Source organism: Anguilla anguilla, chromosome 6, assembly GCF_013347855.1.
Source record: "Anguilla anguilla isolate fAngAng1 chromosome 6, fAngAng1.pri, whole genome shotgun sequence".
Classification (NCBI taxonomy): domain Eukaryota; kingdom Metazoa; phylum Chordata; class Actinopteri; order Anguilliformes; family Anguillidae; genus Anguilla; species Anguilla anguilla.
Window position 1 is genome coordinate 57,523,743 of NC_049206.1, and position 22,500 is coordinate 57,546,242.

Sequence of the window (22,500 nt, forward strand, 5' to 3'; positions counted from 1 at the left end):
GGCATGGCCTCCATTTGACTGCGCAGCGCAACTGCGTTCATCTGCCTATGTTGCCTCCATGAAATCTCTTATTTTGCATAGATAGTGGTTACAATTTAAATGTTCACATTTTTGATTGTTTGATTGTGATTAGTGATGAGTAGGATGTTTAAATGGTCGTATAGGAATATGGGGCTGGGCTGGGGGGAGGGGTTGGGCGGTTGGGGGTTGGGGAGTGGGGGGGGGGAGGGGGGGTTGGGGGGGGGGTAAGGGGGGGGTGGAGGTGTTGGACCTGGCCTGCTCCACACGGTTGCGCTCTCTGTCAGTGAGATGCTGGACGTGGGACATTTGAGTGGGGACAGCTCTCTTTGATGGAACTCGCGCTCACCAATGCCCTGAATGTAGAAAAACAGAAAGCACAGGGTGGTCTGTACTGAGCATGTGCAGAACCCCGCCTCCCTTCCCCATGTTTAACCCTTAAAGCCAAGGTGTAAGATCACAGATATGTAACTGGAACGTTCTTCACTGAACATTCTAATGCTGATGTAACAATCACTACTGGTAACTGAAAGCAGTGGAGTTCTAGAACACTGACTTATAGCTTTAAAGACAAAAGAACATTCCAAAGAACCTACTCCTCAAAGGGTTAAATAGCATATTTAAACGGCGGTTGAAACGGTGCCCTCTAAGAGCCAGTGTTTACATAGCTGAGAGGCAGACGTGCTGTCTTTGCAGTGTCTGATCTTTGCTGAGTGATGATGGTCTCTTGTGCTGAATAAAAGTTGTAGACTGTCTGGCTTGTTGGATGCTGGCCTGGAAGACAGGGATATACGAGCGGTGATTCACACAATCAATTCTTCACTGCAGAAAATGCACGCATGCATATGCCCGTGTGTGTATATGCATGTGTGTGCATTAGTGTGTACGTGGATGTTCATGGATGCATGTGTGTGTGTGTGTGTGTGTGTGTGCACACGTGTGTGTGTGTGTGTGTGTGTGTATGTGTGTGTGTGCATGTTTGTGTGTCCTTTCTCACGTGCATCCCTGTGTGGAGCAGCTGTGTGTGTGCCTGTATGGGCGTGGCTATGCTTGGTCAGATGCAGAGCTTTCTATAGATTAGAGTGAGAAACGCAGCCAGAAATTAAATTATACTCTGAGGGAAACAGACTGGCATCTGCTCTCTGCACAAAAAAAAAAAAAAACATTTTCTTTCTGGGTGTGCTCTGCATCTCCAACGATACAGTGTGTCCGTTTGTGTTTGAAACAGGCAATACCTTAATGGCTTTTGCCCTAGAATCCCTTTTAGTGTTGAATGCACAATTGAACCAGAAAAAAAAAGAAAACATTTTCCAAAGCCCATTTAATAAAATGTTCTATGTTTTTCTAATATGCGTTTTGTTATGTTTCATACGGAGACACAGTAGGCTCTCACCAGGAGCAGCAGTGAGGACTCCTTTTCCCCTGTGTGTATATCGTAAAACGGGCATCGCTTGGATCAAATGTTTTTGCATGCCGTCTTCAAGAGGACAAGAATCTGACTGTTGCATGTGAGAAATATTTGTCATTTTTGTGCCCCAGTAGTGTAGAACTTGTCCTGAGGGGAAGGGGGTGCTATGGCTATTTTAAGGGGGGAATGATAATAGGGCGGGGGAGGGGGGCGGTTGTAGTAGGGGACAGTCGGGACAGAGCACAGATGGGGTTTCATGCGTTGCGGGGGGGGGGGGGGGGGTTGATTAGCCTGGGGGTGGGGGGTTTTCCTTTGCCCTGTCATGAGGAATTCTGGGTAGGGGGTATGGATTGTGAGTGTGGAATGCCGAGAATGGGAGTCATGAGATGGACCAGAGGGGTGAGGTTTTTTTTTTGGGGTGGGGGGGGGGGGTCAAAATGGGACACCTGCTGGCTTGTTATCAAGGCCTGATCACTGCCTCAAAGGGCTGTCAGTTACACTCAGGAGACAGAAAGAATGTCTGTCTTTTTTTAGGTGTGAAAACAATCATGTTGCTTTGTAGGAAAAGGGTTAAAAAAAGAAGGAAAAACAAAAGCACTGTACTGTGAAGCCATTTCACTTAAGAGACTCGCATTGAGTTTATTAGCTGTGTGGCAGGCCTGTGGTAATGGAGGCATCTGTGGAATGTGTGTATGTGTAAATGGTAAATGGACTGCATTTATGTAGCGCTTTTATCCAAAGCGCTTTACAATTGATGCCTCGCATTCACCAGAGCAGTTAGGGGTTAGATGTCTTGCTCAGGGACACTTCCACACGCCCAGGGTGGGGATCGAACCGGCAACCCTCCGACTGCCAGACAACCGCGCTTACCTCCCGGGCTATGTCGCCCCTGTATACGTGTGCGCCAGCACGCGTGCATGTGTGCGCGTGCATCTCCCAAGGCTGGGTGTTGTTTGAGGATCTGGAGAGGCTGAGGTGTCTGTGGGTGGGTGGTGCTGAGGGAGCCAAAACAGGGCTGGGGGGGGGGGGGGGGGGGGTGGGCAAAGAGGGGGGCACAGATCTCCCGCTCCACCTTTGTTCTCCTCTCCAGCAAAGATTGTCTGCAGATGCTTTCTACTCCCCGTAGTGCTCTGCATGTTACAGACTGGGTTTGTCTCTTAAGACATAAAGCAGGTGCTAGTTCCTGGGGTTTTATTTTCCTTAGTTCCTTCATTTGGTTCAAAAAAAAAAATTTAAGCCTTGTTTTTAGTGTGATGTCATCACACCACAAATCCCCCGGGGTTAAACAAATGGAAAATAAATGGAAGAAATTGCCTTTTTTCCCCACATTGGGAGTACCTGCTTGAATGATGGTTCTACTGTGATGTCACCTCAACATACATACTTGGGAGGAATTGTGGGGAAGTCAAATCTGACTGTTTTATCACCTTTGTGTGTGTGTGTGTGTGCCATTTTATCTTGCTTCTTATGGACATTGGAAATGAGAAGCACCAATTTTGATTAACATTTTTACAGTATGCCTTTCATTCAGCCAGCTAGACAATACCTATTCATGGACACTGTTTTGTGGTCTGGGGTTTTGTAGTTGCCAAGACACTGAACCAGTGGGGTGCTGCTGCAGGGAATGTTATCACATGGCATTCAAGATTCTATCTTCCCTGTTAGTAACTGATAGCAAGTGAATGGTACATGCCCCTTTTCAACAAACCAGTGGTTCTGTCAGTATAATTGTACGTAAATGCACGTGCAAATAAAATAAACAAACAGGAGTATATTTGCAAGGCAGAGGTTGGGTGCTTTTGTGCGATGAAATGTTTCTATAAATTTTCTATAAATCACAGTGCTTGATTTCCTCACATTTGTCTTTTTACAAGTTAGCATGTCTGAGCTGTGTATGGAGAACATTACAGGGAACTTGTTTTTGGAGTGTTTCACCTCTCTCTCTCTCTCTCTCCCTCTCTCTCTCTCTCTCCCTCTCCCTCTCTCCCTCTCTCCCTCTCTCTCTCTCTCTCTCTCCCTCTCTCTCTCTCTCTCTCTCTCTCTCTCTCCCTCTCTCCCTCTCTCCCTCTCTCCCTCTCTCTCTCCCAGCTCCTGCAGAAGAACGGTCAGATCTCTAGTCTGAATGGGGGAACTGAGGAACACCCAGCTGAGCTCAACGGCTGCACTGAGGAGAAGGTCCTGGCAGAAGGTGAGTTTGTGTTTGTGTGTGTGTGTGCAGTATTAGTGTGTATATGTGTGTGTGTGTGTGTGTGTGTGTGTGTGTGTGTGAGTGTGTGTGTGTGAGGGGGACCTCCCTCATAAACTCTGGGTGGCAGCAGCAGTCAGGACAGAGACAGGTGGAATCTGGCTTAGCGCATCTTGAGTCTCACAGATCTCCTCAAGTATGTCCGCTTTGGCGTGCACCTGACCCCGCCTAATCCCAGCGGCCCCTCTGACAGGACCCCCATGCGCCCCTCTCAGAGACCCCACACCGCCGGTGGGGCGCAGTGAGGGACCAGCCGGTTTTAGGCATTTCTCTTCTTCAGGATGCTTTACTTAATTATCTCAGTCACATGAGCGATCTGCCATCTTAGATAAAGACATGGTGGGCTACAGCTGTGGCCGTCCCCTACCATAATGTATATACTATATGCATGTATATATTTTTAAAAATTATATATATACATAGATATTATATATACACTCTAGAAAGAGAGTGAGAGAGAGACTGAGTGAGAGTATATGCATGTGTGCGTGTGTGTGTTTGTACGTATGAGTGTGTGTGTGTGTACGTGTGTATACATGTGCATGCGCGTGTGTGTAGATCTCATCTGTCAACATGCAGTGTTTCCATACTTAGGGATATCCTCTCTTAGTCCTCTCGTACGGGGGGGGCTGGCCGACCCCCCCCCCCCCCCAGCACACGTGTGCCTGTGTGGCGCCGTGCCAGCGGGCGAGAAACGCCCCCTCTGAGTGCATCGGCTGTGCATATCCCCGGGAAACCAGCGTCAGCAGCAGAACCCCCCACCCCCAAGAACGATCCCTCGCACAGAGGCTCCGCCCCCCAAAAACGCTGTTTATTATCTTTCAGTTTCCAGCCCCCCCCCGTGTTCCTCCGCGGCCAGGAGAGCGAGGCATTTCCCTCCAAAAATATTTGGGGGCAGCGGCGTTATTTTTCTATCTGTGGCGGGCGGGAGGGTGCGGCGGGGCGGGGGGGGGCGGCAGGGGCGGGGGGGCGTGGTGTAATTCTACGCGCGTTTATTTTTCAAACCGCCAAAATCGCTGGTACCGCTAAAAACTGACACGGCTTGGGGGCCTCGCGGCCGACGCACGCGTCACAGCGCGAGGCTGACAGAGAGGAGCGGACGCGATTCATGAACGCTATCGCTGAGCGTTAGACCCTTTAAACCCTAACCCCCCCCCGCCCCCCCGTCTCACTGCGGGCTTTATTGAATATCCGGGCCTGGTTCTGAAACACGGGTCTCGACCGCCTGGTTATGGTTTCCAGATGAAGAGCAGCTGAATCTGTCTGGTGTCGGAATCCATCTGTGATGTCACGCCTGCGGAATGTAAATGTAAAATAGAATCTCAGCTTCACATCTGTCTTATGTGAGGGGGGGGGGGGGGAGGGGGCAATGTGTTAACAGGTTACTGTTTCCGCCAATCACGTCCAGCCCAATCAGCCAATCAGCTCTGCCCAGGTCAATGCACCTTTGCTCTCAGATTTGATCACCGGAAAACGTGCCATTCACAAGCTTTTCAGGAAATACCGTCTAAGATATTAGATCATTGGGCCAATTGCATAATAAAGTTGCAGAGGTTTACAATATCGAAAAAGAGATGCAAGCCCCTCCATCCCCACCACTTATTTAGAATAAAGGTAATAGATTTGTTCATTCTCAGGAACTTCAATCAAACTATCAATGTCGGTCCTAAAAAAAACCCAGTTCATGTTAGTCTGCTAACAGCTCGATACACACAACAGTGTCCTCATAAGGTTGAGGTAGCGCACAGGGAAAGCACAACTTCAAACTCGGAAGAGAAGAGGTGTTTTTATCAGTGTCTTATGGATAACCAGCGAGGAATGTGTTTATACGAAGCCTGTTTTTATTAGTCTGTAAACAGCTTGATACACACACCAGCGTCCTCATAAGGTCGAAGTTGCACACAAGGGAGTGCCCAGTTTTAGTTTAAACTCGGAAGAGAAGAGCAGATTTATCTGAGCGCCTTCCGGATAACCAGCAAGGACTGTGTTTACACCGAGTCCCGCGTTCTCTGGAAGGAAAAATGTTTTTTCTTTCTTTCTTTCAGGAGAATAAACAGACGGGGAGAATCTTGGGCCCCGCTCTTTGGCTCGCTGTGATTCTAAGGTATTAACGGTGGTGAGAAAAAAAGAGAAAGCAGAGGTCAGATTTACCGCTCTGAGATTATCGTAAAACGCGCGGCTCTGCGGAGAGGCCTGGTGTTTATCCCGCCGTGCGATCTGCTCCTTATCAGCGTTTGGGAGGAATGAGGACCGGGGCGCTGTCCTCACTGGGCGGGGGCGAGGAGGGGGGGGGGGTGGGACGGGACGGGACGGGGGTAGACAGACAGGCGGGTCGGCTGTACCGTCCAGCTGCGAGCGCGTGCGGCCAATCCCAGCATGCCCTGGGGCTTGTATCTGAGGCAGCGCGAGGGTTTCCGCGGGTCCAGACGCAGGACGGCCAGAGGCTGGGCTTGGGGGCGGAGTCTCTGTGCGTTACTCTCCCCCCATGGGGGGGGCGGGGGGGGGGGGGGGGGCAAAGGGAGGGCAGCCTGATCTCACCTCTCTCTCTCTCTCACACACACAAACACACACGTGCACACACGTGCACACACACTCACACACACGTATACACACACACACAGATTAACACTCACACACACACACACACACACACGCACACGCACTCACACACACACGCAGCTGGGGTAGCAGGAGTGGGAATTCCATTGATATCTCTAAGCCTTGTGTTGAGCTGGACCCCTGATGTCAGAGCAAACCGGTTCTGTCCTGCATAGGCTCGAACTCTCTGATCTCATGAAAAAAATCCCCCACCCCCCCTCCGCCCACCCTTCCCCAGCTCTCTTCGGTGCTGTAAAACTGCAAACTGAACTCTTTAAATGACTCCAGGAAAGGAAAGAAGCAGCCATTCGGGGGGCAGGCTTTTCCTTCCTCTCCATCTATCACGGCCTGACCCCGGCCTTCGGGTGAACACTGCTCCATAAAATCACAAAATGGCGGAGCGCAGACCGTCAGTCAGTCCCCTCCTTACGAGCGCAAACTGCGTTTCGGTATTCAACGTTAAAGAAGAACATTTCATTAAATCCGTTTCCCCCCCCCCCTTTGGTTTATCGTGGCAGTAACCCCTCATAAGTCGTTAAAGTTCCGTTCTGATTGGCACGATATTCTGATTTGGCAGAGCGTTTCCAGACACATCTCATCAGCATCATGGGCAGAGACTGCAGAGGACTGTGGGAGCCAGAGAGAATGAGATAATGGCTGATCTCATATGCTGTGCAAACGTCATGTCTGTTTTCTCCCAGCTGGACGCAGGTTTAGCTTAGGGGACAGATCCAGGCAGTGGGCTTGCGTGTGTGTGTGTGTGTGTGTGCGTGTGTGTGTGTGTGCGTATGCGCGTGTGTGTGTCCATGTCTGTGTGTGTGTGTGTGTGTGTGTGCGTGTGCGTGTGCGTGTGTGTGTGTGTGTGTGCGTGTGTGTGTGCGCTTGTGTGTGTCCATGTCTGTGTGTGTTTGTGTGTGTGCATACATGTGTGTGCGTATTTGTATGTTTGTACATGTGTGTGCGAGCGCGCGTGCGTGCGAGTGTGTGTGTGCATGCGTGCCTGTATGTGTGTGTGTGTGTGTGTGTGCGTATGTGTGCATGTGTGCCTGTGTGCGTGTGTGCGTGTGTGTGCATGTGTGCCAGTGTGCGTGCATGCGTTTGTGTGCATGCGTGCATGTGTGAGTGTGTGAGTGTGTCACTATTGACGCAAGTCTGCTCTGCAATAGGCTTTAGATCTTTTCCAGAAGGTTCTGTCACCCCTTTGGGAGAGTTCTATTTCCCCCTTCAGTTCTGCAGCCTCACTGCTGGCAGGGCATACTGTAGAGGAGGGCTCATGCAGTCCAGCCCAGTGTCCACTTTTCTGTTCAACATCTACTCCATCTTTGTCCCCCCCCCCCCCCCCTAAAATGGAGAAAATGGTTTTGGCAATGTTGCAATCCTCGTATGACAAACATCTGTTTGTTCAAAAAGGACCGAGCCAAGAGTCACATTCACATTCGCAGAAAAAAGCTTTGATCACTTGGAAAATGGCACAGCAGATAGATGTGTGATGAAAACAGGACAACAAAATTCCCAGGGTTCTTATATGATGGACTTGGGTTTCTTCCAGAATTTCCTGGAAAGTTTCTGAAGCGGCTCAAGAATCTGTTACCGGTAATAAATATAATCTAAATAGAAATGAGAAATGTTATAATTTAAATTTGTTATTCAACGTAAGAACTGTTCTGTGTGTAAATATTTGTGTAATTTACATATCAGGGGTTGTTGGGCAGGTCTATTTTCAAATCTGCACAAAGAGCTGTGATCAAATGTTCTTTCTCCTTGTCTTATACCCCACCGCCCCCTCCCCCCGCCAACAAGACTCCTTCCTGGCACACACTAGGCTTATTCCTCCAAAATCCTGTCCCCCCCCCCCCCCCCCCCCCCCCCCCCCCATCCATGCTGGTCAGTTTCACCAAACTAGGCAATTTCCCCCAAATGGGAGGAATTTGAAAAATTCAAGTGGGAAGTTTCAGAGTAAAAATATATGCTGCAGTCGTTGTTAGATGAAGGGGTTGTATAATAAAGATATGGGGGGGGTGTGAACCTTGAAAATGCATTTGGACATCCATTGAAGAATTCCAGGTAAATTTTAAGCCAATAAGGTCACGGTGGTCAACACTGGTGCTGGATTTAGGCCAGGGGTGTCAAACAGTCCTGGGGGGGCCCCCATTGTCTGCAGATTTTTTTGTTGTTGTAGTTTTCTTTGAATCAGTCAGCCAATTTACACCTTAGAAAACAAGGCGTGTGGAGCCATTAGCCAATCACTGACTTGCATTACATCGATTGAGCAGACGCTCTTACGCAGAGTGACTTACAATGCAACACAAGTGCGTCTCAGCCAATAACCAAAATACACACCTTGAATACACACAGATAAGCCACAGAAACACAAACTCATCGTAATTAATTAAGCTATTAAATTAACCCCTTAAGTGCTGAAACACTAGGAAAGCCAGCAGACACCCAAAAGGTATGGGAAAGTGCCTGTGACGGCACAAACGCCTGTCACTCTGGGGTTGGTATCCTATAGACACGTAAAACTGTACCCCTAGCCAGCAATACATAATTCATTTGTACCTTTTTAACTTTTTTAAAAAGGTGCTTATTGGTACCCAAGTAGATCATTATTGTCAGGGTACATTTGGCAGACTTTTGGTTTCCTAAAGAACAAAGATGTACCTCCACGGTACCTTTATTTCACATCGCAGGTGTTGAGTACGGTCTCTTTCTGTGGGGGGGGGGGGGGGGGGGGGGGGTCTCTGGGAGTTTTGGGGTCACTGTACCAGGCCCGTTTCGGACTCAGGGAGTCACGGTCTGCAATCCCGCTTCAGGATGCGTCTGTGATTTCCCAGCCATTGGTTGGAGTGGTCACGCGACCTCTGACCTCAGCGGAGCAGCTATAAGGCTTTAAGTAGCGTCGGTGTGATGCACTCATCCGTCAGTGCTCTTGTCTGCTAATGCCCAGGCGAGGGTGTGATGTCATCGACCGTACAAGCGAACAAGTTTTTATAGCGCCTTTCAATTTTATGCACTTAATTGCCGCGTAATGGTGACGGGCTACAAGTCTCCCCGGCCTAAATTTATATCCTTTCGGTGCTGTCGGGTAATAAAGCTGAGCCAGTGCGCAGAGCAGTTCTTTAAAACAAAAAAATGCAAACTATTCAGCCGAGCAGCCGTAAGAGCAGACAGCCCAGCCCGGTGACTGGTGCGCTGAACGGGAAGGTTTCCGTGGCGTAAATCAGAGTTAGATATGGGCACCGCTCGGGGGGAAACGAGGGGCCTGACGTAACGCAGTGATGTCACGTCGACTTTCCCGGGTCATCACGCTCTTCTTCTGTGTTTTATGGGAAGCGAGGGAGCAGGAGGAGGACCGGAGCGCGCCGGACTGCACGACTCCAGGAAGCGGGAGAGAGGGAGGGAGAGAGAGGGAGAGAGAGGGAGAGAGAGAGAGAGAGAGAGAGAGGGAAAGGGAGAGAGAGGAGAGAGAGAGATAGAGAGGGAAAGAGAGAGAGTCGGATGTCGCGTCCGCAGAACGGTCGCCTTTCCTGTGGCTCCCGCCCGCACGGACGGCCTCCGATTGGCTGTCGCGACGGCGCACGCGAGGGCGTCCTTTCCCCGCTTCCTGCCATTATATCTCCACGCCGCCGCGATGATGATGTCATAGCGTCCGGCCCTCGGGACCGAGCATTCCGCCGGGGCGAAGGCCCTCGGCCGAGGGAAGAGCATTGTTTACGCGGGAGGAGGCGGGGCTATGTGTTACGCGGGAAGGCCGGGGGGGTTGATTCATGTGCTTCTGAGTCAGGGCAAGATTCGGAAGGGAGATGGGGGGGCGGGGGTTTGAGTGTGTGGGGGGCTTGGGTGTGCGTTGGGGGGTGGGGGGGGTGGGGGGGTGTTACGTGTACATGTGCGGGATCGCAGAGGGGTGATTCATGTGGTTCTGAGTCAGGCCAAGGACATGGGGGGCAGTGGTGCGAGTGTGTGAGTGTGTGGGAGAGGAGGTTGTGATCTGTCCTGTTGGAATCTCTCAATCAGTGAAGGGTCCGAAAAGAAAAATTCCTCACAACTTGTTCCTGTGAGTCATGACCCACACGAGCGGGATTCTGACAGATTGTTAAGGAGTTACTACCTTTGATTGCACAGCACTATGCCACTGAGTCACATCTGTTTGAATGACTGTAGCTGTGTGTGTGTTTGTGTGTGTGTGCGAATGTGTATGTGTGTGAGTGTGTGTGTGTGTGGTTTATATGTGTGTGTGTGTGGTTTGAGTGTGTGTGTGTGTGAGTGTGTGTGAGAGCGGCGTGTGTGTGTTGGACAGTGGGAGCAGATGGGGGCAGATGTTATATTACATAAACTTGTGCGAGGGCCAGTTAGGGTTACCCCCAGCGTTCCAAAAAACATGCCACAGAAACACAAATTATTTGTACACCCCCCCCCCCCCCCCCACCCCCCAAAAAAAAAAACCTATGTAAAAGAAAATTCCATTCCTTCCTGAAGAAGCCCAGTGCATAAATTCGATACCGGATCTTACAGTAATTTGGAAGTCCACTTTACATTAATGCATGGAGGCTGTTTTTCGACTCAGTTGAATGGAATTCCCCTCTTCCCTCTCAAACTACATGGGGGGGGTGTTGCTGGGGTAGGGTCAGTGATTCTGTCCACCCCTCCCCCACTGGATGCTCTTGTGGGGGTGTGGGGGTGTGTGTGTGGGGGGGGGGGGGTGCACTTTAAAGCCATCCATTCATTACCCTGTGAACGAATTTAAATAGAGGCAAACAGGGACGCAGAGAGGAGAGAGACGGGACGGGGCGACTGAGTTGAAAGAGGCTCTTAACCTGGAGATGATTTTCATTTTAATCTCAAGTTCTCCTAATGATCTTGGCACTTAACCCCCGGGAGCAAGCCGATATGCCCCCAGCTCACCATTAGTGACGCGCTGAGGCTGTTGCAGTTTGTCTGAAGCATTTGACGTGTACCTATAGCTACCGATTAGAGACGCAAATCGGTTTTATGTCACTAAGAATGAGCGCTTCCTGTAGAATTTGAGAGCGTTTGGGGAGTCTAAATGAATCTGTCAAACATTCAATAAAAAATCCCTGAATTACAAGAGCAAAAAAAAAAAAAAAAAAAGTGTATTAAAATACACTGAATATACGCAGTGTGTTCTTCTCCTTCGACTGCTTCGAAGGCTGGTCTTGAAATGTCTCCCGACGACTGTGGATTCCAGACAGAACCAGATAGCCGTCCGCCCAGCACTGCTGTAAACGAGCAGATCGGAGGTGTGATGAGCCAGATCAGCTCTTGTTTGTCTGGGAATTACCTGCATTCCTTGAAGTCTCAACCAAACAAAGGTCGAATTGTCCAGCGCGGACCTGAAGTGCGTTAAAGTCAGAACGACCAATTAATTTACATAGAAGCACCGGGCAGAGAAAACAACAAAAAAGAAAAAAAAAGGGGTTAAAACCAACATCGTCGTTATCTTAAGTAACCAGTCACCCTTCTGGAACTGGTTAACCTCAGCCACTGAGGTGTTTGAAGCCGGTTTACACGGCTGCAAGTTACAACGTACTAATCGTTCAGAAATGTCTCCGGATCTCTTCCGACAGTAACATCCGTGGGGTCAAGCGGAGGTGGCTGGGGATTTGGAAGCTGACGGCAAAAAATTCAAAACTGAACTGAAACTCAGGTTTTTTTTTTTTGTGTGAGATTTCTGAAAGGAACAGCCCTTTTCAGAAAGTGTTAGGAGTGTCCCTGCCCCCTGCCCCCCTACCCCCACCTCCCTCTTCAGAGGCTGCTGGAAGAAACAGTTTTTTGAGGATGGGGGGGGGGGGGGGGGGGGGGAGGGGGGGCAGAGCGACCCCTCCTCGGTGATCTGTCTTTAATAAAGTATGGCCCGGGCTCCCAGCAGCAAGCAGGTTTTTCACACTGCACGGGGTCTGCAGAGAGACAATGGGAGGGGAGGCCAGGGGTGTGTGTGTCCCTGTGTGTGTGTGTGTCTATGTGTGTGTGTCTGTGTGTGGGTCTCCATGTGTGTGCGTGTGTCTGTGTGTGTGGGTGTCCATGTGTGTGCGTGTGTGGGTGTCTGTGTGTGCGTGGGTGGGGTGGGTGTTTGTGTGTGTGTGTGCGTGTGTGTGTGTGGGTGTCTGTGTGTGCGTGTGTGGGGTGGGTGTCCGTGTGTGTGTGTGGGTGAGGGGACATGTAGTGGGAGGCTGGGGGGTGGAATGGGGTGGGTTGGGTTTGGGGGGGGGTGGGGGGGCTTCCGTAAATGCATCACATGATAGGCTTTGTCATCTTGTGGCTTAGAAAGAGAGAGAGGGAGGGACAGAGAGAGAGAGAGAGGGAGGGAAACTTCTTGCATTCATTTTGAGTGTGAGAACAGCTGAACGGCGTCCTCGCTGAAGAAGAGTGTCAGTCAGAGTGTCCGGTAGAAATGCGCCTGTAGCCAGCACGAGACTCTCAGAACGCAGAACGCTTCAGAGGAAGGCTCTTCCTCTACCGCTGCTTCAGATTTCAGCCGCGGATTTTTCGGGGCGGACAGAGTTTCTGAACGGGAACAACCGCCGTTTTTTGCGGCGAGACGCAACTTTTTGTTTTTTCATTAAAAAAAAAAAAAAAAAAACCAGAGCATTTAAAAGCTCTGCCGATTTCAGAAGGTTTTGCCCGCTAAATTTTTGTTCTTCCTGCGCGAGAGTTTGGAGACGAGGACATTTCACAATCTCAAATGCTGGGAACGATAACTCTCACAGGTACGTGTTGGAGCTGATATTTCAATCCATGAATCGAGCCGGTGTTTCTGACTTATATTCTCATTAAGCTCAATGTTTTTTTTTTTTTTTTTTTTGTAAGTATTTCAAAGATATTTTAGTGCAGTGTGATCTTATTTATGATGGCTGAAAGACGTTTTATAAAGTTTTACATGAGTTTTGGAATATTATATTATTATTGTTTTGCTTCATAACAGTGCAATCTTGCTTTTATTTTAGTTTTTAATTTTTGCTTTTTAGCAATGAGTGCGTCCTTACTATGATGACTGAAAGAAGTTTTTAGAAAGTTTTAAATTGGTTTTTGTTCAATCTTAGTAAGTGCAATCTTACTTTTATTCTAGTTTAAAATGGGTTTTAGAATATTTTTAGCTGTGTTCCTTCGGAGCATTCTGTAAAAATGATAAAAGTAATGAGATATTTAGGAAATTATGCAAAATCCCTCGGGAAATGGAATGTGTGCTGGGGCACTGTTTTTGTGGGTGTGGTTGGCAGTGTGGCTCGAGGCGACCCTCTTACAAATGTAGGTTATGCAGTCTTCGTTTTACAGCGTCACACAAGTCATCTATGACTGGCGAACCTTCATCAGTTCATCGTGTGATAATTAACATCATAACGTCAGCTTTTGTAATCAATCTTTTTTTTACATACGTCTGTGTAATTAATTAATTTAAGATAAGTTAACCTCTGGGTATTTTTGCAGCAATTTCACAAGGTAAACTTGACAGACTGGCTAAGAACAACGAATAAACACGGCTTTCTGTTTGTATTAGAAACGGGTGCTACTCTGAAAAACAAGTGATTGTTTGTTCTAAAGGCTTTCTAAGAAGCACTCGCAATACTCCCATTCCTATTCGAAAACCATGAAAGATAAATTCAGCCTTTATCCGTTCACCTCAGCAACGTGTCTTTTTTACGCTAGTTATGTGCACATTCCAAACATAACCGTAGGCTACATATTTGTACATACTACAAAATATCTTTTTTTTTTTAAAAAAACACCAGTACAGGCAAATGTGTGAAAGTAATTTTCGGAATCACTGCTGTTGAATATTTGATTTGTACACATGCACAAGTGATTATTGTTACTGTTTGAAGCCTTGCAAAATTTGAACCCAGCCAGGAAAGTCTTGGAAGGACATGCAAGAAAGTGGTTACAAGCTGACAAATGTAATGGCATGTAGCAGAATGTGGTATGTGGGGTATTGAGTGATCTGGTCTTTACTATAGGATCCACGCAGGAACAGTACCGTCTCAGTTATAGGATCCTTAGTGTAATTTTTACCTTTATTACATTACATTACATTACAGGCATTTAGCAGACGCTCTTATCCAGAGCGACTTACACAACTTTTTACATAGCACTTTACATTGTATCCATTTATACAGCTGGATATATACTGAAGCAATGCAGGTTAAGTACCTTGCTCAAGGGTACAACGGCAGTGTCCTTACCCGGGATTCGAACCTACGACCTTTCGGTTACAAGCGCAGTTCCTTACCCACTGTGCCACACTCCGTCCTTTATAAATTAAGAATCCCACTAAAAAGTGAAATGTTACACCTATCCCACCGGGGACTCTACATCTGCAGTACCATGTGCTGTGGACATTGAAGCTATATGAGTTATTGCTTTTTTTATTAGGTAAAACCGGCGGTGCCTGGGAAAAACTTCACAAACTGTGCTGCGTCTGCAAAGTTTTTCGGCGGCAGCGCACCTCAGAGCACCTCGCGAATGTGAGGTAGAGGCGCGGAGTAATTCGGAAAATGCCCTCGTTTGACACACATCTGCGGAACGGCCGTCGCGTAGCACCGTAAATCAGGGCCCGCTAAGCTTTTCCACATTCTGTGTTGAGTGCCGGCGTTGAGCGCGCCACAGATCTGAGCGTGCTTTCTAGGATTCCGCGACGTATCGGCTTACGGCATGACTGTACCCTAAGCGCCCCCGCCCTGCCCCGACTGCCCCGCCCTTCCTCATTAAGTTCGGTCTCTTCATTCCAGACATCCTCCCCTGGGCCAGCTAGAGAGTGAGATGTGAAACAGATAGTAGAAAGATCTTCGCAGATGTGCGGATGACTAGGGCACGTTTTCAGGAGTGGCGTTGTTATAATGTGCGCGCGCGCGCATGTGTGTTTGTGTGTGTTTAACAAATACACTTTTTAATTGTTATACAGGGATAAAGATGACGTAGCCTGACAGCTTCTAATTTCTAAATTACATCTAATTCTTGACTGTGTTTTGTTTGCATCTTGTTCGCTATAGTTTAACATTGCAATTGTGTGCAATTGAAAGGCTTTCCTTGCCCAGCTCCGTGGTGGCACCTGAAGACAAGCTTTTAACGGAGTGCCGTGTCGTTTGCATGTTTTACGGCCTGTTGTCTCCAACGCAATCTGTGTCTGTTTACATCACAATGGTGTGTCGGGACGGTGTAGCGGCTAACCTAAAAATAACGAGTATTTGCGAGATCACCCTCAACCCAGGGGTTCCGCTTGTCAACCAACAGCCAACAGCATTGAAATGTTTTTTTTTGGGGGGGGGGGGGTTGTCTCACAGCTGTTCCCCCACACAGTCCCCTCATGTGCTCATGTGTGTCCCACAAGCAAACTCTACTTTTTAAGGGGTTTTGTTGATGAGGTCAGGCAGCTATAGCCCACCCATTACCTCAGTGTGTGTGTGTGTTTTCTTTTTTTTTGGGGGGGGGGGGGGGGGGGGTTGTAGGGTGACAGAACCCATGTTTTTGCCCTAAAGTATTGGGAGTACTTCTTAACATACTCGATCTCAGAGCCTATTTGTATTTATTCAGACAATTGATTTACACAAGGTTCCTGGACGGGACAAAGAGTGGAAGCTCCTCCTCCCTGGACTTCCTGGGTCAAGATGCTCTAATTGCTCGTAAGACTCGAGCAAATTCATTGTCTGGACTTCTGAATATCACCCCTAGGTTTAAAAAAAAAAAAGGTTTTAGTTCCTAATTTCTCTTTCACAAATACTGCATCATGCTCTTGGAAAGTACTGAGTATCTTCCCATTCTGTGTGGATCACAGCTGGTAGAAATTATTGTCGGAACATTTTTCAAATGTTGGCTCATACTCTGGTAGTTTGTTCATAAGACATGGATTTGGCTGACTGAGCATAATGTTCTCTTTCAGAAGTAATGTATGTATGGAGTACATGCTTTCCTTTCAGGATGTAAGACTTGTACTGTAAGACTTCATCCTTTGCCTTCCTTCAGAAGACCCCCTTTCAACTCAGTTCTCTTTAAAAAATAACTGTTGTCCCCATGGAAACCGCATGCTATTTGAATTAAAGAGGCCAGGAAGTTTTATGTCCCGTTGGCTCAAGAATAGAAGTAAGATTTTTCTGAATGAAATGTGTATGTACACTATATTTTTGTCCTGGATGCAAAATGAACAGGGTTGTGTTTTCAATGCGCTTCTCGATTTTTCGCGTGTTTTACCCTCTTGGATTTTAGGAAGACACACACACGCACACACACACACACACACACACACAAACACAAACCAGAAAGGAAAAGCCAAAGCCCTGATGCATTGTTATGCTTTGTAGCGCACGTATAACGTCAGGCGTGGGGTTAGGGGAAATGACCGAGTGACATATAATCATTTCGCTTGGGGAGGAAGGGACTGGGGGGAGGGGGGGTGGGGGAGGGAGCGGGGGTGATATTTCACAAATTGAGAATGCTGGGAATTTGCCGAGAGAGTCCAAGTGAAGGTTGAGGATCCCAGAGGAAACACGACCAAAGCCAGATGTGAACGTTCCACCCCAAACCCCCCCCCCCCGCCCCCCCCCCCCTAACCTGCCCCCCCCCCCCCCCGCCGCCCTCCCCATAACAAGAGAGGATGGAAAGAAGGAGAAGGGGGCCTCAGAGTTAGGCAATGTAGCCTGTGAACGCCCCCCGGCCCCCCTCCACCCTACTCCTGTCAAAACACTGATAGACATTGAAGGAATTTCAGGCATTGTGTGTGTGTGTGCGTGTGTGTGTGTGTGCGCGCGCGCGCATCTGTTTCACTCACCTGTCACTGTCGAACAGGCACACATCTTCTCTTCGTTAGCCTGAATGGCGAGGAAGTGTGTTTTGAATCACGTTGCCGGAGGGGGCCTCACGGCGCACGAGTCCTCCGTCGAGCGGTGTGTCGTCAGGCATGAAAGATTTTCGTTCTTGCGGAGGGAGGGAGGGAGGGAGGGAGGAGGGAGGAGGGAGGGAGGGCCTCTCTCGCAGTCGAGCCGTTGAGTGTTCTGCGTGTTCCGAAATATTTCGCTGGCGGGCGTTCGCAAAAGACGCGGCTACGAAAACAAAACCGAACGTAAACTCCGAACTAAATCTACCCCCTAGGTCAAATGGAGTATTGCCTCATGGAGACCTGCTGCCATCGATAACAAACACGAAATTCACTAACATTATTTATTGTTTTTTGTGTTAATCCAAGTTTAGCTAACTTGTTAGAGTGGTTTCACAGTCAAGGGGCGACTTACAGTTTTTCCCAGCTCAATAAATGTACTGTACTTGAGTTTGTATTCTTAATAGTTTGAAGGACCTTTATTCTTGGCACCATGCCCATTTGATATAAACTGTATAGCCTTGTAAGTTACAACAGTTTTATATCAATTTCAAGTTCTAAATAACAGTGTTACTTCTTAATGAGCTGAATTTAGTGCATTGGTTCTGCAGCTGAAGGTCATAGGTTTAAATTTCACAAGGCAGAGTTATATCTCCCCATAAAACACAGAATGTATTTACTGTTCACAAGCAAATAATGGATTCTTGATTCTAGATTCTAAATTAAAATTTTATATTCTAGGTTCTAATTTATTGCCTCACAGTTGGACCTTTGTTTCCATAGCTCACAGTAAACAGAAAATCAGATATAACATAAATTAGAAAAAAAAAATATTACGGCGCTTTTATTAGCCCATTTAGTACAGAAAGCAGAACTTCTAAACAAAACAACATTAATTATGAATTGTATATACTGCAAGTGACTGTAATTGTATATCTGTAATGCGACCAAATTCCTTTAACTGTGCCTTATGACATTTCCGGAAATTAAATGTGATTTACTATAAAAAGCTCCATGGCAATACATGTACATTTTCAGTAAAATATATAATTTAATAATTTATCAATAGACATTGTTTTGTACTGCACAATGGATTTTGTGGTAAAATGTCAATACTTCAGACTATGTCCCTTCTGCTCAAATAGTTTTCAGCCGAGTAAAGTGTATTTCTCCTTTTGGTTGCAGTTGGCCAGACGGACTCCGTGTCTGCGTCCCAGAAGGAGGACACTCCCGAAACCATGGAGGTGATCCCGGAGGAAGTGGCTCCTCAGGTGAATGGCGAAAAGGAGGAGAAGGAGTCGGCCGACGCAGACGAGGTGACTGCGACGGAGGAGGAGAAGCTGGCCGAGGAGACGTCCCCGGAGGCCAACGAAGTGGGCTTCAAGAAAATCTTCCGCTTCGTCGGGTTCAAGTTCACCCTGAAGAAGGACAAGAACGAGAAGGTGGAGCCGGTGCAGCTGCTGAACGTGAAAAAGGAGGACGCGGCTGAGGCCTGCAGCTCCGATGAGGTAGCGGAGGAGCCAAAAGAGGAGGCCACCGCCGCAGAGGAGGCGCAGCCAGTGGAGGAGGAGGAGAAGGCCGCGGAAGAGCCGGCAGCCAGCGAGCCCGCAGCTGAGCCAGTGACCGAAGATGAAGAAACCCCCGCTGAGAAAGTCAATGGAGACGCCACCGAGCAGGTACCAAAGGAGGAAGAGCCGACTGAGGAAGCTCCCCCCGAGAAGGAGGCGGAGCTGTCGCCAGACTCCCCGCCCGCCCCTGCTGTCCAGGAAACGCAGTCCTCCCTGAGGAGGTTCTTCACGCAGGGCATCTTCTCCAACCTGCGCAAGAAGACAAGTTTCAAAAAGCCAAAGGAAGAGGAGGTGCCGAAGGAGAAGGAGCCTGAGGAGGAAATAAAGGAGGCAGAAGAAACAACAGAATCCCCCGCGGTGGAAGAGGCTGAGACGTCTAAAGAGGAGGCCGCGCCCGAAGCTCCACAAGAAGAGCCTGCCGCACCCGAGGAAGCTGAGCCTGAACCTGCTAGTAAGGCAGAACCCGTTGCTGAGGAAGAGCCTGTTGCTAAGGAAGAGCCTGCCGCCGAGGAAGAGCCTGTTGCTAAGGTAGAGGACGCCGCTGAGGAAGAGCCCCTCGCTGAGACAGAGCCCGCCGCTGAAGCAGTGGCACCCGTTGCCGTGGAAGAAGAGGTCACGGTGGAAGGTGACGTCCCTCCAACTGCTTCAGAAGAAGTCGCAGAGGTCACTGCAGCTGCTGAAGATGCCCAACCACAAGACGAGAAAGTAGAAAGCTCGGCCGAGGGGCAGGCCGTCCCAGAGGAGGCTCCGGCAGCCACGACCGAGCCCGAACTACTGTCTTCCCAAGAGAAAGCCAAAGTCCAAGGGAGTCCACTGAAGAAACTCTTCTCAGGGTCTGGTCTGAAGAAGATCTCCTCCAAGAAGCATAAAGCTAAGAAAGAGGCAGAGGCGAAGCTGACTGAATCCGGAGAGCAGGTTGCTGAGCAGCTTCAGTCGTCCACTGAATCGGCAGAGGCCCAGAAAGGAGAGAGTTCAGCTTCTTCTCCAGAGGAATCTGGGGAACATGTTCTCAGTGAAGCTACCCCGGCGGAGGAGAGCCAAGAAAACGAGGGAGAGGCGACTACCTCTGACGGAGAGAGAAAGAAGGACGGCATTCTTCCCTGGGCCTCCTTCAAGAAGCTGGTGACACCGAAGAAACGCGTCAAAAGGCCTTCTGAGAGCGAGGATGAGGGTGCTGAGAAACCCAAGTCCGCCACCCTGTCCTCCACAGAAAGCGCTGAGAAACCCGAAGAGCCCAAGCCCGCCGAGGAGGAACCCAAGGCGACGCTAGAGCAAAGCACCGAAGAGCCTAAGAAGAAAATGGACACGTCTGTGTCATGGGAGGCGCTGATCTGCGTGGGATCGTCCAAAAAGAGGGCCAGGAAAACATCGGACTCCGACGACGAGGCGCCCAGGATCGAGGAGGAAGCCCTGCAGTCCGGAGAGGAAGGCAAAAAACCGGTGGAGTCGCCGCTCGGAAGCTCACAGGAAGCAGACCGTGAGCATTTGGCGTCGTCCCCGGAGCCAGCCGGGAGCCCCTCCGACGGCGAGGGAGTGTCCACCTGGGAGTCCCTGAAAAGGTTCGTCACCCCACGCCGGAAGGCCAAAGCCGAGGATAAAACCGACGAGTCCGCCGGGACCTCCGGAGCCGAGCCCGTGTCCTCGGACGGTGAAATCCCCAAAGAGGAGTCCACCTTTTCCCTGAAGAAGCTGATCCCTGGACGCAGGAAGAAGAAGACGGAGGGGAAGCACGGGCAGGCATCGGACGAGGCGGGCAAAGACGTGGGATCAGCGGAGGAGGACTCGGACACACCCGCCGTGGTTCCGTTGTCTGAGTTTGACACTGTTGAGCCAGATCAGGTGAAAGTTGCACAAACGGAGGAGGCAGTGACCGCGGAGGTTGCAAGTACTACAGAGGCTGAGGCGACAAAGCCAGAACCAGAACCAGAGCCCGAGGTGGAGGAGCCCAAAGAAGTTGCCGCTGCTACTGCTGCTGATGAAAGATCGCCGTCCTGGATCTCAGCCTCAGTCGTGGAGGAGATTCAGGAGAGCACAACCGAGTGCGTAACCAAACACCTGCAGCTGAGCGACATTCCGGAAGAAGGTGACACTGTGGCCACGCCTAAATCCATCACTGAAGATGTTTCTAGGGATGATACCATCGCTGAGGACATTGTGGATTTGGCATCGGAGGTGGTGACAGCCGTGGAGCAGGCACCTGAAATGTCCATCGCAGAGGAAACAACGGAGATGGTCTCGGCTGTCTCTCGACTTACGGAATCTCCCGGCACATCTGGCGAAACCACACCAGTGCCAGGAGAGGGTGAGGAGAAAAAGACGGAGGCAGTGTTGCAGGAGGTTGTGGAAACTGTCAGTGTGGAGTTACACGAACCATCTCAGGCCACGGCCATATGCACAGGCCTTGAATCTCAAGAGATTGAGTCAGTGGAGGAGAAGACTCTGAAGGCCTCTGTTGAGAGCGTCACGGAGTTCAGTGAAGCTGCATCCATGGAGGTAGTGGTCGAGGATAAGACGGAACCATCTGAGGTGGCAGACGTTGCTGAGGAGGCAGTCCATGAGGCCGTAGCACAGGAGGTCAAATTGGAACTCCAAGAGTTGGCTGCGCCCATGGTGGAGGCTACCAAGGCCGTGGAGGAAGAGGTGGAGCCAGCAGAGGAGGTGCCACCTTCGGAAATCACACCGGATCAAGCTGCGGAGGTGGGAGAGGTCAAAGACGAACAAGGAGCCGCTGAAATAGCTGACGAGCTGCAAGAAGTCAAACCAATTAACGTTGCCGTGGTGAACACGGTGGACGCTGGAGCCGAGCACGTAGAAGCGGTTGTGGTTACCGAGAACACTCCTAAAGTTGAGGCCGAAGGGCCGGCAGAGAGCACGGTGGAAGAATCGGTCTGCAGCCAAACCTCACAGGTCACCGAGGTACCCACTTTGGAGGGCGAGAAAGTGCAGGACCTGGATGATGTGAAGCAGTCCTCTGCTGATGCTGAGCTTGCGCCGGCGGAGGAGGTGCTTGAGGTCGTGACACAGGAAGTGATTACCTCAGTGCCCGAACCCCTGACAACGGTGGAGATTCAAGAGGCTCCAGTTCCTGACGAGGCACCTGCTGCAGAATTTGCAGTGGTCCAAGAGACAGTGAGCATTACTTGCCCTCCTTCTGAAACAATTCAGCCCGAAGAAGGAGAGGCTCCATCAGTACAGTTAAGTGACAATGACATAGTCCAGGTTGAAGTGAAGGACACAGAGAGGCTGTCAGCAGAACCCATCCTTGAGGCAGAACCTGAAGCAGCTTTAACTGAGGTGACTGCCATTGAGGAGGTCCTAGCTGAGGTGAAGGCGGCAGACGTAGCTGTTGAGGCAGAAATCAAGGCAGCTTCCACCAGCGAGACCACCATTGAAGGACAGGTTCTAGTCGTGGAGGAAGAGGTGGGCAAGCTTGCTGCAGAACCCGTCATTGAGGCAAAACTTGAAGCAGCTTCAACAAGCCAGAGTGCAGTTGTCGAGGAGGTCAGTGAGAAGGTGGAGGAAATTAAGGAAGGTGTGCAGGCAGTGCAGGGAGAAGAGGAGGCCATTGAAGAGCAGAGCACAGTCATTGTCCAGACAGTCATCCAGAGTGTGGTAGAAAACCTATCTGAGACTGTGGAGGAGTCAGAAGCAGAATCCCAGGAGGTACAGAAAACTGAGGCGGAAGCCCCGGAAACCACACAGGTCACTGAGGAAGCGCCAGCGATAGTGGCAGAAGCTGAAGAGGTGCCAAGTGACACAAAAGCCTCTGAAACAACTGGAGATTCTGATACTCTGCCTGCACCTACAGAGGAAGTTGTGGTGGATGCAATCACACAACCGGCTG

At 49.6% G+C, this 22,500-nt stretch overlaps 1 protein-coding gene across 2 annotated transcripts in view; it reads left to right on the plus strand.

Annotated features, from left to right (window-relative positions):
- The window catches only part of akap12b (A kinase (PRKA) anchor protein 12b), a 48,529-nt gene that overhangs the window by 22,659 nt on the left and 3,370 nt on the right, over positions 1-22,500 (plus strand). Inside the window, exons 2-3 of one of the 2 annotated variants that reach the window (XM_035420179.1) lie at positions 3,515-3,614; positions 18,274-22,500. The exon at positions 18,274-22,500 is cut by the window's right edge and continues 1,005 nt beyond it. In XM_035420179.1, coding sequence (XP_035276070.1) covers positions 3,515-3,614; positions 18,274-22,500 — 4,327 coding nt within the window. Of the gene's footprint in view, positions 1-3,514; positions 3,615-12,604; positions 12,995-18,273 lie in introns of those variants that run through there. The other variant, XM_035420180.1, reaches the window with a different exon arrangement.